Consider the following 13771-nt stretch of genomic DNA (forward strand, 5'->3'; position numbering starts at 1 on the left):
GCAGAACATTGTAGATATACACATTTCATGATACACTTATCCATAGCTTACCTAAATACCTAGTGAGTCTTAGAACCTTGAGTCTCATAAGACTTTTTGACACTAACAAGTCTGTTTCTGGTAAGTTCAAAGGCCTGCCACATGGTCTCTGACGGGGTTTCTTACGATCTTGTTGAATCAGCCTCCTAAGCCACAAATGTAATTATTGAATAAATTCATGGGAAAGGGCCCATTAATTGATAATTGAGAAGTAGATCAGTTGGTAGTCTGGTTGTAGAAGTAAGTCAATTCAATCATCCAGATATAAGTCCCGTCGCTTGCACCAAGAGCACGGATGGATAAACTTACAGTAGACTTCTACACCAGCTTCCAGCCAGAAGAAAGACAAAACACAGGCGCTGGGTGCGTATCTTGTCATACTGCATTGAAGATGTTGTATCTTTGATGCTATTGTATTTTCTCTATATATTTCAAGCTTGGGTGCCTTCTAACTCTACAAACATCTCTAACCGTATGCATGAGTGACAGCCACAGAATGACCCAGTTCAAGATCTTGACCTCAGAACAACACTGTAATGATGAAGATGAGATGTGATATAGAACAGCAATGGATGCAGTCCTCTACTGGACTTTATAAGGTTGCAAAGCAAGTCTGGTCCACTACTCATTCAAGACTACATATGTACTTGAGACACTATGCCGGCCCACTCAAGTCCGCGTGTTGATAATCGGGCCTTTCTTGAGGATCCGAATCAGGTCACAGAGCAACACTAATTTGAATTCTTGATAACGAGCGGCTTACTTAAGAACTTGCTCAGAGCCCCATCGAGCCTTTACAGCTCTTGAGATTGCAGGCTGACGCTGCTCAGCCCGGAAGAGCAGTGACCACACACATCCGTAGATGGGTTGGAGATAGGTATACCATGAAGTTCGTCTCATGTCCAGGAACGCAGTGAGTATGAAACAGCGACATTGAGTCTCCTTCATGGCATGTGTTGGTATATATGGGGGCGCATGATGGTTCATCCAAATCCCAAGCAAACTATAATGGAGTCCCCCCAAACATGGCCAACCATCCTCATGGTGTCCAATAAAGGACCTGAGATTTAATATAACAATATGAGATGAACTTGAGTAAGTATCTAATTGAATTGGGATCCACTGTCAGGCTGTCCAGTAGCCGAGTATATCAGTTCGCCCTGACATGTTGAGCATTCATTACAAGATGTGTCAATTACGTCTGAGATGCCTCAAATGAGTTGATCTTGACTTCAGTCACTTGTGAATTGCACCAGAGCAGAAAGATCGTATATAAGCAATAGCTCATAATGAGACCAATGACACTATCTGCCATGGCGCACATATGAGGCGAAAGCAATTTTCTATTTAGTTCTACTGGAATCTCCTCACCTAGGACCGGCAACAGTGCAAAACAACGTCCAGCCAACAGCTGAACACTGCACGATAACTTTTCTTCAGAAACACAGAACACAATTATTGCACGGCAGGGTCTGCAGGCTCACCTGTCATAGGCGTCCTGCAGTCCAGCAGCAGCCCTCCAACGCTCAAGTACCGGCATGACAGGCTATTACCTCCTCACAAGCAAAGCCCAGGGTCTTCCAACCAGACGTAGAGTGCAGAATGGGAACCGGGGGGGGGGGGCGGGGGGCTGTGGGAAAACCTCGCCAAAGAATACAGAAAGGGCCCCAGCCGATCTTCATTCTGCAAACATTGCTTTACCACACCTGGACGAACACAGCAAGGAGGAGGGTTTTCTCCGCTTTTTGGTCATCAAGTTGCTCTCATCACCACCCCATCCCGATCTGCAAGCCTCTTGACACCGTCGTATGTATGTATGTATGTATGTATGTATGTATGCTGCACCCCAGAAAAGACGACGCTGCCATGTGATAGACATCTGCAACCCCAAACTTGTTTTGGAGAGAAGGGAGAAAGAAAGGTGCGTTGCAACCGGCTTTCCCCCTCCTCCCTTACCCCTCTCAAGCTTCTTGCAGACGGGACAGAAAGTCTTGGTTCCGACAACATATCAAGTGCACGGCCACTATATTCCACGCCCCCCCCCCCCCCTTTTCCCTTCCCTTCCCTCCCTTGATTAAGCTCACGATCACCACAGAGATCATGAGAGATGGGACCAGTCGAAATGACTCGTCAGAGAGACCGTGCAAGTCAAAGGCTTCAGGGCCGAAGAGCCTTAAAGCACCTCGACTCCCGGATTACGCGCGCCTCTCACAGACCTCTGCAGCGGTTTCCGCGCCGCCCGGCTACCCCCGGCTTGATCGTGAACCGGTTTTTCTCCACCCTTGTCTCGACCCGCGGCCGAGGCCCGGGCTTTCGCCCTGCCGACGGGCCCGACGTCCATAGCAAACAGGGGAGGAGGGGAAGACATACCAAGCCTTTATGGGCAGCTATATCGAGTGAGTCACCTTGACATATGATAATGATATGATATCTCTGGAAAATGAGGCTGGCCCAACACTTTCTTTCTTCCTCTTCTCGCCCTGTTACACAGTGAAGGCAAAGCAAGAGAACTTTGAGCAACGAACCTTTTAATCGTTCCATCCTTCCCATACGTAAATATAGAGTCAATTCGCCACTGAACAGATTGGATGTAAGAAGAAACATTGCGGTCACTCTGTGAACATGATCCATTCCCGAATTTGCTAGCCAACATCAAGCCCAGCAACAATAACATGGCTGCGCCTCTGAGAAAGTGCGCAAAGGTACTTGATGGAAGGCTCGGAGACGATCGGAAATCTTGTTTCTGAGCTATCATCCGAAGCCAGCCACAAGAATTGTTGGGAAAGACCCAATATCTGACCCAACACTACGGAGAGACTCTGTATTATCATGGAGAGTGGACTTAATGCCTGTCGAAGTACAGTATATGGTGCTTGAATAACCGCTTTGATGCTCGAGCACAGTCTTGGCTCTCTAAATTAAGATTGTTGCTGGCTTACTTTGTTCTTGGCTCACGTCGAGCTCGTTGGTAGCCATGGCCAGGAATCTCTTGCTTTGCGCAGTTCATTAGCCAGAGAATATCTATAGGATGACATGGGGATCTGAACCCAGGTCCCTCTTTTGCTGCAAGACTCTCTACCTCGTATATTTCGAGGATGCTGATGGTTCCATGAAACCTACTCTGGGATGGCCTGCCTAGGATATTCAGTTTCGCAACAACTTCCTAAGCAAGGCGTTTTGTTCACAACCCTGAATCGTTCTCGAATGTTCGATCATGGGTTGTCCAGAAGATTGTCCTTTTTGTCGATGGCTGGACCATGCTTGTTGATCTCACTGCAGTCTACTGAAAGTATTGGTTGACCTTACTATGGCTTGTAATATGTACAGTAGGAGGTACCTGAAAGGTGCCGGGAAAGCGCTAGCTTCGGGTGGGTGTTGCCAGCATTGACTGCTGATTCAGCCGGGTTGTACAAGGCATTTACTGCTCTTTCCCTAGCAGGACGGGACCTTTCCCAGTTGCCTTTTGGCATTTGGTCCATCGAAGAGAAGCTACCCATATTTCCACGGCCCCCCCTCCTTTTCCTCTTCATCCCCCCTCTTCCAACAAAGTCATAAGCTGCACCAGCGGGTACTCTTACACGCAGATCACGTGACAGCACGCAGGGAGCGGTCCAAGCAGCCCCCGACGACCTAACGACGGATCGCGCAGCCCGGACCGCCTCACCGGCACTACAGAACAACATTGCAAGGACTGAAAGGCACGGATACCCCAGATCCTTATACCCGGGCGAGGGGAAGGATCCACATTCAATGAGAAGGAGAGGGTGGGATGCACTGGTAGTGGAGCATCGTGGGGGAAGAGAGAAAGAGTTGAGGTAGGAATTTTGGACGAGTCGATGGAACTGAGGCGCCCACCCCCCCTTCGTCACACCGTCTCCAGAGAGGGATTCTGAGACCGTGCACCTGATGGATCGCTACGGGCCGTCTCTCCATATTGCTGTCTTGTGGAGAAGGCAGAGAAAGGAAAGAAGAAGAAAACAGACTCTCACGCAACCTTGGTACTATGCACGCATTCTCCCACGCAGGCGCCAATCGCATCGCTACCACGGTCCTTTGCGCTGGTCCCACCACTCATCAGTCCAGCAGCGTTCCGCAATTCTATTTCTTTTTAACCTTCTTTTCTTCGTTTCACGCTCCCCCCCCCCCCCCCGGGGCTCCTTTCCACCTTCTCTGCTGCCGGGTACCGTGCCTTGTGCCTGACCTGACAGTGAATCCACCAAAGAATGGAAAGGACGGGCATGCAATCCATGATGGGGGGCTAATTTGGTCTCGTTGGCAGGGCTGGGCGTCAATGCTCTCCCCTGTCCCTCGTCCTCTCCTTCCTCCTGTCCGCTGTCCATTGGGGACCCTGACGTGGTGAGGAGGAAGAGGAGAAGCAGGAGGACCCGTCACCTTGGTAGGCTTTCGCTTCAATCTACCTACTACGGTAATAGTACATAGTAGTACTTCCAACGCCGTCTCCACGTTTCATTGCCCAGGACCAACACGGCCCGAAGACGCCTCGCAATGGTGGTCGAAAGCCCTGCAATACCTGGCGGAGATCGCCTTTTCTTTGGCCCCCTTCTGCCTTCTAACCCCCCTTTCCCTCCTTCCCAGGATCATCTTCTCCCAGAAACGAAGAAGAATCAAATTGACGGTTACCCTGGGATGTGAGATATGTGGAGAGGGAATGTGGGAGGGCGCTACAGAAGTGTCACCTGGGCTTGTGAGAATGCCTCCAGTCTGTCTGTCTCTCTCTCTCTCTCCCTCTCTCTCTCTCTCTATGGGACAACACGATCTTGTAAAGGGCATGGCTGGTTGTACCACCCCTGTCAAGGTGACATTCAGCGCATAGGGTGAATGATACATACCGTAGTACACACACACACAGAGAGAGAGAGGGAGAGACAGAGAGAGTGGTGGGGACCCTGGATATTGATCTGCACACGCTCACACCCCTTCTTGTCGTTCTCCTCCGGCGCTTTTTTAGAGTGGATTTGGTCGATCTGGAAGAGTGGTGAGAATCATCTCGAATGCTGGTCTCCGAGAAGATCCTCGTCGCCGACAGGAAGAACCAAAGCAGCAAGGTCTTCGAGGAAAAACAAGAGGACCAGAAAGGGGATAGGGCAGAAGGGAGAGAGAGGGAGAGAGAAAGAGAGGGAGAGAGAGAGAGAGGAAGAGAGCATGAATGTGCGTCCTGAAGCCCATACAACCAACCCAGCAGGTGTCTCATCAAGGCGCCGGAAATATCCTGAGGCCCCTCTCATCAAACTTGTGTCTGTCTCTTCTCTGTCTTTCCAACCAATCACCTACCAGGCTTTTTCTCGCCCAAGGCGGCTGACTGAATTTATTGTGCGCCTCCAACACCAAACTGATAACTAGGACAGAAACTTTTCCCTTTCTCTCTCTTTGCATAAATCACATGTTACAGGCGAGGAAAACGACATCACAAGTACAGTCATGGCCGGCTTTTCCCAACACCCGGCCCGGGTACAGTTCGTTTTCTGACCAATGGACACGTTCACAGCGAGGGTGTGTGCAAGTATAATTTTTCGTCACCTACATTTCGTGTTTGTCAGATGTCAGAAGAAATAGGAAACACAAAATACCTTGACATGTAAGTGAAGTCGGCTGCCGATGTGCCGAGGAAACCTATTCTTGTTTCCATCTGATACCAGCAACAATTCTTCTTCTAGCGGAGGACGGAGGTGCAACACCCCTTATGCTCTTCCTCCCCCTACCCTTGTCCAAAATAGCCTGCCTGTCTACTACTTGTCACCAGCCTTTGTCTATGGTTGCACAACACGTCACTGTTAAGTCTCTGTCTGCCTGTTCATCCATGCATCCATCCATTTGTCTCCGTTGGTAAGGGCAGACCACAAGGTAAAGCTGGCCCCCGATAGGCAGAATACCCTTTGGGGCTTCCCCATGGGGAATGCCCGGTGTGTGTGCGCGCGTGCATCTGTGTGTAGCACTTGCGCGATGCGCGTGTTGCTATCGGACCTGCATCTCCCATATTCTCTTGGGAAGGGGTCCTCGACTTGGGGTTTAGCCCCCTCAAAAAGAAAAGCGCACCATGCAGATCGATCGGACTGTTGTGCTACAACAATGCAGGGGCGGCTCTCTCTCTCTCTGTATCTCTCGCCTTGGATGAAAAGACGAATGGGGTACATGTGACGTGGCTGGACTTTTGGAGGAGGGCGGGGGATAGTGGTGTGGGTGGTAGTGAAGGTGAAGAGGAGAAAGAGGAGGAGGAGGAGAAGAAAGAGGGGTGGGAATTCTTCCCTCCCTCCTCAGCTCGACTCGTCTCATGTGCCTGCTGTTTACAGTTCTTGACTCGCGGAAAACGCATGAACGGCTTATTCCGAATGAGCCAGGAAGGGTGTACCGGTTTCAATCCTTGTTTTTCTCTTCTTTTCTTTCTTTTCTTTTACTTGTATATTTTTCTTTCAATTCGCTACCAGAGCCTTATGCGGCGGATCCTTGGAAACCCCCTCCCAAATTGGTGGTGGGTGACAAGCCGACTCTTTGTAATCCATCCCACCCTTTCTTCCCCGGACTTGTGTCCCGCTTGTGTAAAAGACTTTGAAACGAGGAAGAAAAGAAGTAAAAAGATACCGAGAAGATGTGTGTGAACGAGTGAATGAGAGAATAGGAAAGACAGAATAATCTGCAACCAAGGGACTTTTTTTTTTCTTCAAAAGGGTTGTTCTTTTGTTTAGGTTTTGTTTTCCCTCAAGGGGGTGTTTGGCTTCGTCAGGTCATGAATACTGGTTGTCTCTCACAGGAACATTGAAAAACATACACACCACCACACAAAGGGGAAAAAAATCAGTCTCGTTGCTCCCTTCCGTTAGTACCTGAAAAAGAAGAGGGGGAGAAAGAAAAAAAAAGAATCATGAGCCACCAAAGAAAAGAAACAGACACAAGTGTCAATTTGGGGTAGTAGTGGTTGGGAACAAAGTAGAAAGTAGAAGAGTAATCATAAAAAAAAAAAATTTACAAGATTGCGTTTTGTCGTTTCTGGCAGGCACACACACACACACACACTCTGACTGACATACACACCATCCCCAATCCTTAGCATGCTCATCCAACTTTCAATGTACAAAACCATATCCAGCAGTCTCCAGGGTGCCAGGATGTCCAGTGGCTGTTGTCGTCAGCAGGTTGTAGTCCAGGGGTATGCCGGCCAACCCACCATCCGTTGGTACGGGCGGGTATGGATCAAGGCCCAGGTCGTCGGCAGCCTGGGATGGCCAGTACATGCCTTCTGGGTCGAGCAACATCCCCTGCTGGTCCAGCATGCCCATCATGGACATTCCCTCGGGCCCGTCCAGCCCGATTGGCGACATGAGCTGGTCGCCAGCCGGAGGAGACGTGGCAAAGAGCCCGCCCAAGTCCTGATGCTGTTGCTGCTGCTGCTGCTGCTGTTGTTGTTGGTGGTGGAGATGATGATGGTGTTGTGACAGGAAGCTCTGCAGCGAGGTCGGGCTGAGGGGTGTGTCGATAGCCTCGCCTCGTGGCGCCCCTCCACCACGCGTCTGTGCAATGGTCCGGCTCGCCTCGTACATGCGCGTGACGACCTCGCGGCTGCGGCGGGCGGCCAGCGACCAGTCCTCCATGGCCTCGAGCAGCTCGATGATGGTGTCGATCTGCTTGTGCCAGTCGGGCACGCGCGGGCTGTCCCACTGCCAAAAGACCGACACGAGCGGCACCATGGCCGCCTGGTACAGGAACCACGCCGCGTTCCACCCGGACATCTGGTTGCGGCTCCACTCGCGCGCAATGTCGTCCACCGTGTGCTTGGCCAGCTCGCGGCACATCTCCACCGCCGCAACGTCTGCCTCGGCCGCCGACGTCGCGTTGCTGCTCGCCAGGCTGAGGAGCACGGGCCGGTGGATCAGCATCCGCAGGTTCTGGTAGCGCCACTTGATGATGCACCGCGCAATGTAGAGCGGCTCTGCGCACGGGTCCGTCGTCCTGAGCAGCCAGGGCAGGCTGCTGTACCAGCTGACCAGCTGCCCGTCCAGGTTGTGCCGGTCGTCCGTGGTGAGGAGCGGCGCGACGGCGAGCATGTCCTGGATCGACGTGGCAATCTTGCAGAACTTGATGTTCTCCACCAGCGGTAGGATCCCTGCGTGCTGTGACGAGTCTCGTGAGGTGTTGACCCCAAACTCGGGCGCGCGTATGTTCACAGCCGGGCCCCAGCGGCCGAACGACGGGCGGCCCATGGTGGTGGTGGCCCATGTGTCCAGGCAAAAGAGGCTCCACCACGTGCGTCTTCGCGTCTCGGCGGCGGCCACGTCGTTGGTGCTCTGCGCCAGGCTCTCCCTGTGCAGGCCGAGGGCGCTGGCCATCCTGATGGTTCCTCCCAGGACGGCATTGGCCATGTTCGGCCGGTTGATGTAGTGCAGGTAGTAGCCGCCGATGATGGCGAGGGCCTGCACCGTCTCGATGTGGCTGCTCCCCAGCGCGTCGAGCGGCAGGTGCTCCATGGCCCGGTTGTAGTAGTTGATGTGGTTGTGGTCGTCGGATTTCATGGCCACGATGCTGCCCATGGCAAAGACCATGTTGAGGAGCGCGAGCCAGGGCCCATCGAACCGCTGTCCCTCCAGGTAGTCGGCCCGGAACGACGTCTCGTCCAGCATCGGGATAAAGACGTGGATCCTCTTGAAGTAGGCATCAATCAACGTCTGTCCCTTCCAGGACCAAGGAATCCGCTGTGGGTCCTTTTGCGCGCTCGGCTTGCTGGTACGGGCCGCAGGAAAGCTGTGTGGCACCTCCGATGTGCTCAGCGGCGCGCTCAGGGCGCTCCTTAGCTGTGGCTGGACCTTGAGCATGACCATCAGGGCCGCCTTGATCGACGACGCTCCCAGGTACGACGTTTGACGGTCGACAGACAGAGACAGGGCATTCACATCGTCTGCCTCTGCCGGGATCGGGTCTCTCCCTCTTCGCTCCTCATCCCACTCTGTGTTCCTTGCAGGCAGCTGTTCCAGCCCGCAGAGGCTTTCGGTCGAGGATGGACAGATGGGTGAGTCTAGGTCGCCGCCAGGGAGCGGTGATGTAAGTGGAGGTGACGGCAGACCTCCCGAGGTCTCGTTGCCCGATCGGTCCAGGAGGTTGAGCAGATCGTTCCGGGAGAGTGGCAGAAGAGCCTGGACGTCGTGGTTGGGATATAGCCGCTTCAGGATGGACCGGCACTCCTCCAGAGACTGAGACAGCGCCTCCAGAGTCCTGTGTCCGTCACGATTAGTATCATCAGCTCAACAACCGCCATCGGAAATAGGCACCAAGGATCTGTTTCGACGACTTACTTCCTCGACGGTATCACCCTCTGACGGTGCTTGTCGTAGAAGCACCGCTTGGGAGCGCGGCTCGAGAGACATTGACCGCAGGGCTGCTGTCCATCACATCGACTGAAGGGAGGGAGAAGGAGTGCACAGTCAATTCAAAAAAGTTCTAGACGCTCCATCCATTGGAACCAGATATTAGAACTCACATCTTGCGGCGCTTGCACTCAGCACATGCATGTGGTGTTGTTATCCTCTTGGCTGTTGTGCTGATTGTGGTCTTTGGGTTCTCCTGCGGTTCCGTGGCCGGCTTCCTGGGGGTGACACCCTGGAACGTGTGAAACATGCCACCCTGAGAGGCAATTGTGATTGTCGGTGCCATGGTGTATGTATGTATGTATGTATGTATGTGTGTGTGTGTGTGTGTGTGTGTGTGTTGATGTTGGTGTGTGTACACCGTCTCAAAAAAAAAAAAAAGAAAAAAAGCCCAATGGTGATGAGTATGAAGATGTAAACAAGAAAGAAAAAATAGGACTAGCCCGAGAAGACGATGCCTTGAGCAACGTAGCACATATACACCGGTAATATGAGAACAGTATAGTATAGTATGTATGTACAAGAACGGGCCCCTCTTGTGATGGAGTCTGGGGTATCGATAAACTTCACGTCAAGAGGGGGTGTCTTCTCATCAAAGAGGGATCGTCCAGGTTCCAGACCGACAAGAGGCGAGGATGGGGAATAACGAAATATATATATGTATATATATACACATATACATATATATATATATATATACACACACACACACACACACACACATTTATTGCCACTCACTGTATACATACAGATGTGCTGACGGCCCACCTGGAGTTGCATGTACCATAGTATGGGACTGTGGGTGGGAGTTGTGACCATTTTGGTCCATCGAACCGGCGGCCGTGCTCCCAGTCCGTCCCAGGGAAGCCTTGACAGCCTGGCAGTCTGCGAGGGAGGGGGGTATAATGAGGGCATGTGCACCAAAGTCGATGCTTCACTGCAAGGGTAGGACGCAAGAAGAAGTAGAGATGAGGTGGGTACAACAAAGACAATCCTATCTCCATTGGTCGATTACCAAGTGAATGAATGGGTGGGTGCAGAACAGCCTTGGAGGGGGGATGGATGGGCAGAAAGTCACACGCATTACTGGCCAATGCCGCGGCGGTGAGCCCCGTCTGACGACGCAAGACATTGACAAGGACCAACGGAAGAAGTAAGTAGTAGTAGAGGGAGGGGCCCAGGTCCATACCACGGCTTAGGAGCCGTCCGAGATAAACAGCTCGACCAGAGAACTGGAGCGCATAGCAGGACCCAACAAACCGAAAAAGAAAGAAAAAAAGACCCACCTACAGCAGAACTGCAGCCCAGAATCTGTTCTGCGAGCTAAATACTTGACAGCTGCGTCAATGCATGGCCTTTAGGGAGACCAGTCTTGATTGATTGGGCGCTGCTCTCATCCAGAAGCAGAGGCAGTTCATAAGGGAAGAGTTGGCTCCAGAAGCAAAGCTTCCGACAGCAGACCCCAAAAGTAGGATGAGGAGAAGTATGGAGAAACCTGTTGCGCGTGGGTCTGAGGGAAAAGAAAGAAAAGACCCAAAAATGGTAAAAGTAAGGGTAGTTGCACAGGGGGAAGACACAAGTGGTATACTTCACGGGTTCCGGCGAACCGCGACGATCGTCAGGTACTCCGTGCACAGCAACCGAGAGATGGGGTGCAGAGAAAGAAGATCATGCAGCTAAGCGACGGTACTGTATTGTACCTCGAATGTATCGGCTTGAAGGTCCAGAATGCCTGGAGAACCGGGGGCTAAGCCCGCAGGCCAGGGCCAGGTGACGATATGTTGGCCGGCAAAGCAAGATCCCTGGTGCTGATCTGTCAAGGGTTAAGTGAGGGGGATCAAAGAGTGGAGGAGCTCCAAATGCGTGTGTATGTGTGTGCTTCCTCTTGGGGAAGGGGAGGGGGTTGGAATTGGAGGGAGGGGACCCCCCTTCGAGCGTCAGCCAGGAACAGAACCAAGACTGCATCGGCTGTACCGTAGTTGGGCGGCAAGGAGACCAAGACAAGGGGGCTGCTCGGCTAATCGTCCAAGTTATGTGACGAGTAACCTTAACCTTATTCCTAAAGGTGGGTATGGGGTGTGGTATAATGGTTGTCCTCACAAATCCCCCTGCTAGTCCTCCCGCGGGTTGGTGTATGGGAGACGAAGATTTGAAGAAACCGTCTCGCTTGTAGGCTCGGATATTGCTCGTCGTAGAGCCGTTAGTCCCTAGCCTCTTGTCACTCTTGAAACATGCCAAACAGGAGGCACACGGCTTAACAAGATGAGATCCCGACCACTAAGATTGACTGCGATGAAGGATCTCTTGGAATCTTGCGATCCGTCGTCGAGCCCTCCTGGGGTCCATGACGAAGGATGAGACCATCTCCATCTGTGCCTCCAATCTTTGCTCCTGCTGCAAAAGACTCAAATCAGACACGTCCCAGAGGAAAAGAAGCATGGCGTCGTACTTCATCAGCAAGGAAAAATAACACAACTGAGACCAAAGGATTCTCCGCCGATCGGGTGGCGGACTTTCAGACATCCAGTCTGCACGTGGCCATGAGAAATGACAAAATCAAACTTTGCTCCCCCCCCCCTTTTTTTTTCTTTTTCTTCTTCTCTTTCACCCAACGCCAGGGTTTGAGAGGTTTTACCGGTTGAAAGCGTCATGGTCACTGGGCCTGATTCGTTCAGAACAGTGAAAAGGCAAACAATTAATTTCCGGTGACGGCCTGGTAGTGGCCCATCTGATATTAAGTGCCACACTTGGTGCCCGTCCAAGAAGCTCACAACTTTGCTTCTGCTGGCACTGGATGCACGGCACATAGTATATCACCAGCTCGACTGGTTCGCCTAGCACCCCTTCACGGCGGCTTGCAGAGTTACTTATTCCTTGTAGTGGCATCTCGGCCCTGAGGCTCTGTCTCATGACCCAATGTTTAATATGTGCGCGTTGCCGCTAGCGTCTCTGGTCTCATGTGGAAGCAAGCTGAGAGCTTGGTTCTCAGACGTTTCGAGGTACGACTAACCAGCTCGCTTCCAGCTCTTCGCCAGCCGCCTGCATAAGCTCTGCTCTGGCTGGTGCCTCGAACTGAGGCATGGCGGGCTCAGCTCGGCTCTGTCACCACAACCCCCCCCCCCTGGGCCGAGTTTGGTCACATAGCAATATCTTCCTGTGGAAATGTGACTTCAGCCGGTACGACATGTGTATCCAACAAGCTGGTCCCATGTAAACCTGCCATCCATTGGGTAATCAAGACACGCACCAAGGGAGACTCGTCACCTTCGCTGGCCTGACAACTCGACAGACCTACACTTACTGTCGCCCAGTGTGGTGGAGGTGGTGATGCCGGTGATTCGTTTTTTCCTCCTCATTTTCTTTCAACCCGCACAATCCGCTAATGACATATTGTTGTCAGATTGCCATTGATAGGTTGCGCCGTGCAGTTGGATCGACATACGTCGAAGCGAGGGTTCATGTGGCTACCTGAGTTCCTGCGTTGGGTCGTGGAGCGTAGCATTCGCGGTCTGCTTCCTCTCGCTGCCGCCAGTGGCGGGCCGCCACATTCTCCACATTCCATCTGGTGGTGCGGTTATACAGGCGGTATAACGTCGCCTCACATGTTCGCCTGCAGACGACAGACTGATCATGGTAGCGGCTTGGCAGCCTGCAGTCCGCTCGACCAGTACCGGCCTCGAGTGATGACTCTTTGGACCTGCAGACGTCCTAGAGGGAGATGGTCAGGGGGAAGAAGAAAAAAAAGAGAGAGAGAAGGGGGGGGGGGGGGGCACAGACTGAAGCGAGACTACTCAGCTTGGCCAGTCACGCCTGCAGTTATCTCCTCCACACATTGTGTCTGGCCGGATTCAATCCAAAGGGCCTTCTAAGCCCGTTAGGAAGTCGAGATCCTGCAGATGAGATGCCCCCCCTGCTCGAGGCCGGATCGAGTTCAGTGTCCAAATGATACATCACGTGGCGATCTTGAAGATATCACAAACTTGAGGGTTTTTCCCACGTCTCGAATCATTGCCTATTTTGGGCGTTGATTGTATCAGAATATGACTTGACCTGCCCAAGCGAGCAGATGTGAAGGTTGCAGCTCGTGCAATCGTACTGCCCCACGCTTACAGCTGTGATTTATTATATCGAGTGACGTGCCCCTGACAAGCCCAACAACTCGGCCACTGTTGTGGCACAGAAGCGAGCATGCAGAAGTCGAGTAATTGGATGGAACCTTCATGGAGTCGGTAAATTCAAGCGACTTGAATGGTTTCTCCATCCCGACGGCCCAATGAATCGGGCTCACTTGACTTACGACTTATCATTCGAGGAGTTCTGCCACCCTTCCTTCGAGGATCTCACATTCTCCACCTCTGCGT

At 52.3% G+C, this 13771-nt stretch overlaps 1 protein-coding gene across 1 annotated transcript; it reads right to left on the reverse strand.

The window, feature by feature from the left end:
* Positions 1–7118: 7118 nt before the first annotated feature.
* On the reverse strand, positions 7119–9696 carry M406DRAFT_328557 (uncharacterized protein; the record flags this gene model as incomplete). The annotated part of the gene is made up of 4 exons (XM_040920341.1): positions 7119–7171; positions 7220–9258; positions 9339–9440; positions 9524–9696. The coding sequence occupies 4 exons, from the start codon at positions 9694–9696 to the stop codon at positions 7119–7121; spliced, it is 2367 nt and encodes a 788-aa protein (XP_040778441.1).
* Between the last annotated feature and the right edge of the window lie 4075 nt (positions 9697–13771).

This window comes from Cryphonectria parasitica, assembly GCF_011745365.1.
Source record: "Cryphonectria parasitica EP155 unplaced genomic scaffold M406scaffold_3, whole genome shotgun sequence".
NCBI lineage: Eukaryota > Fungi > Ascomycota > Sordariomycetes > Diaporthales > Cryphonectriaceae > Cryphonectria > Cryphonectria parasitica.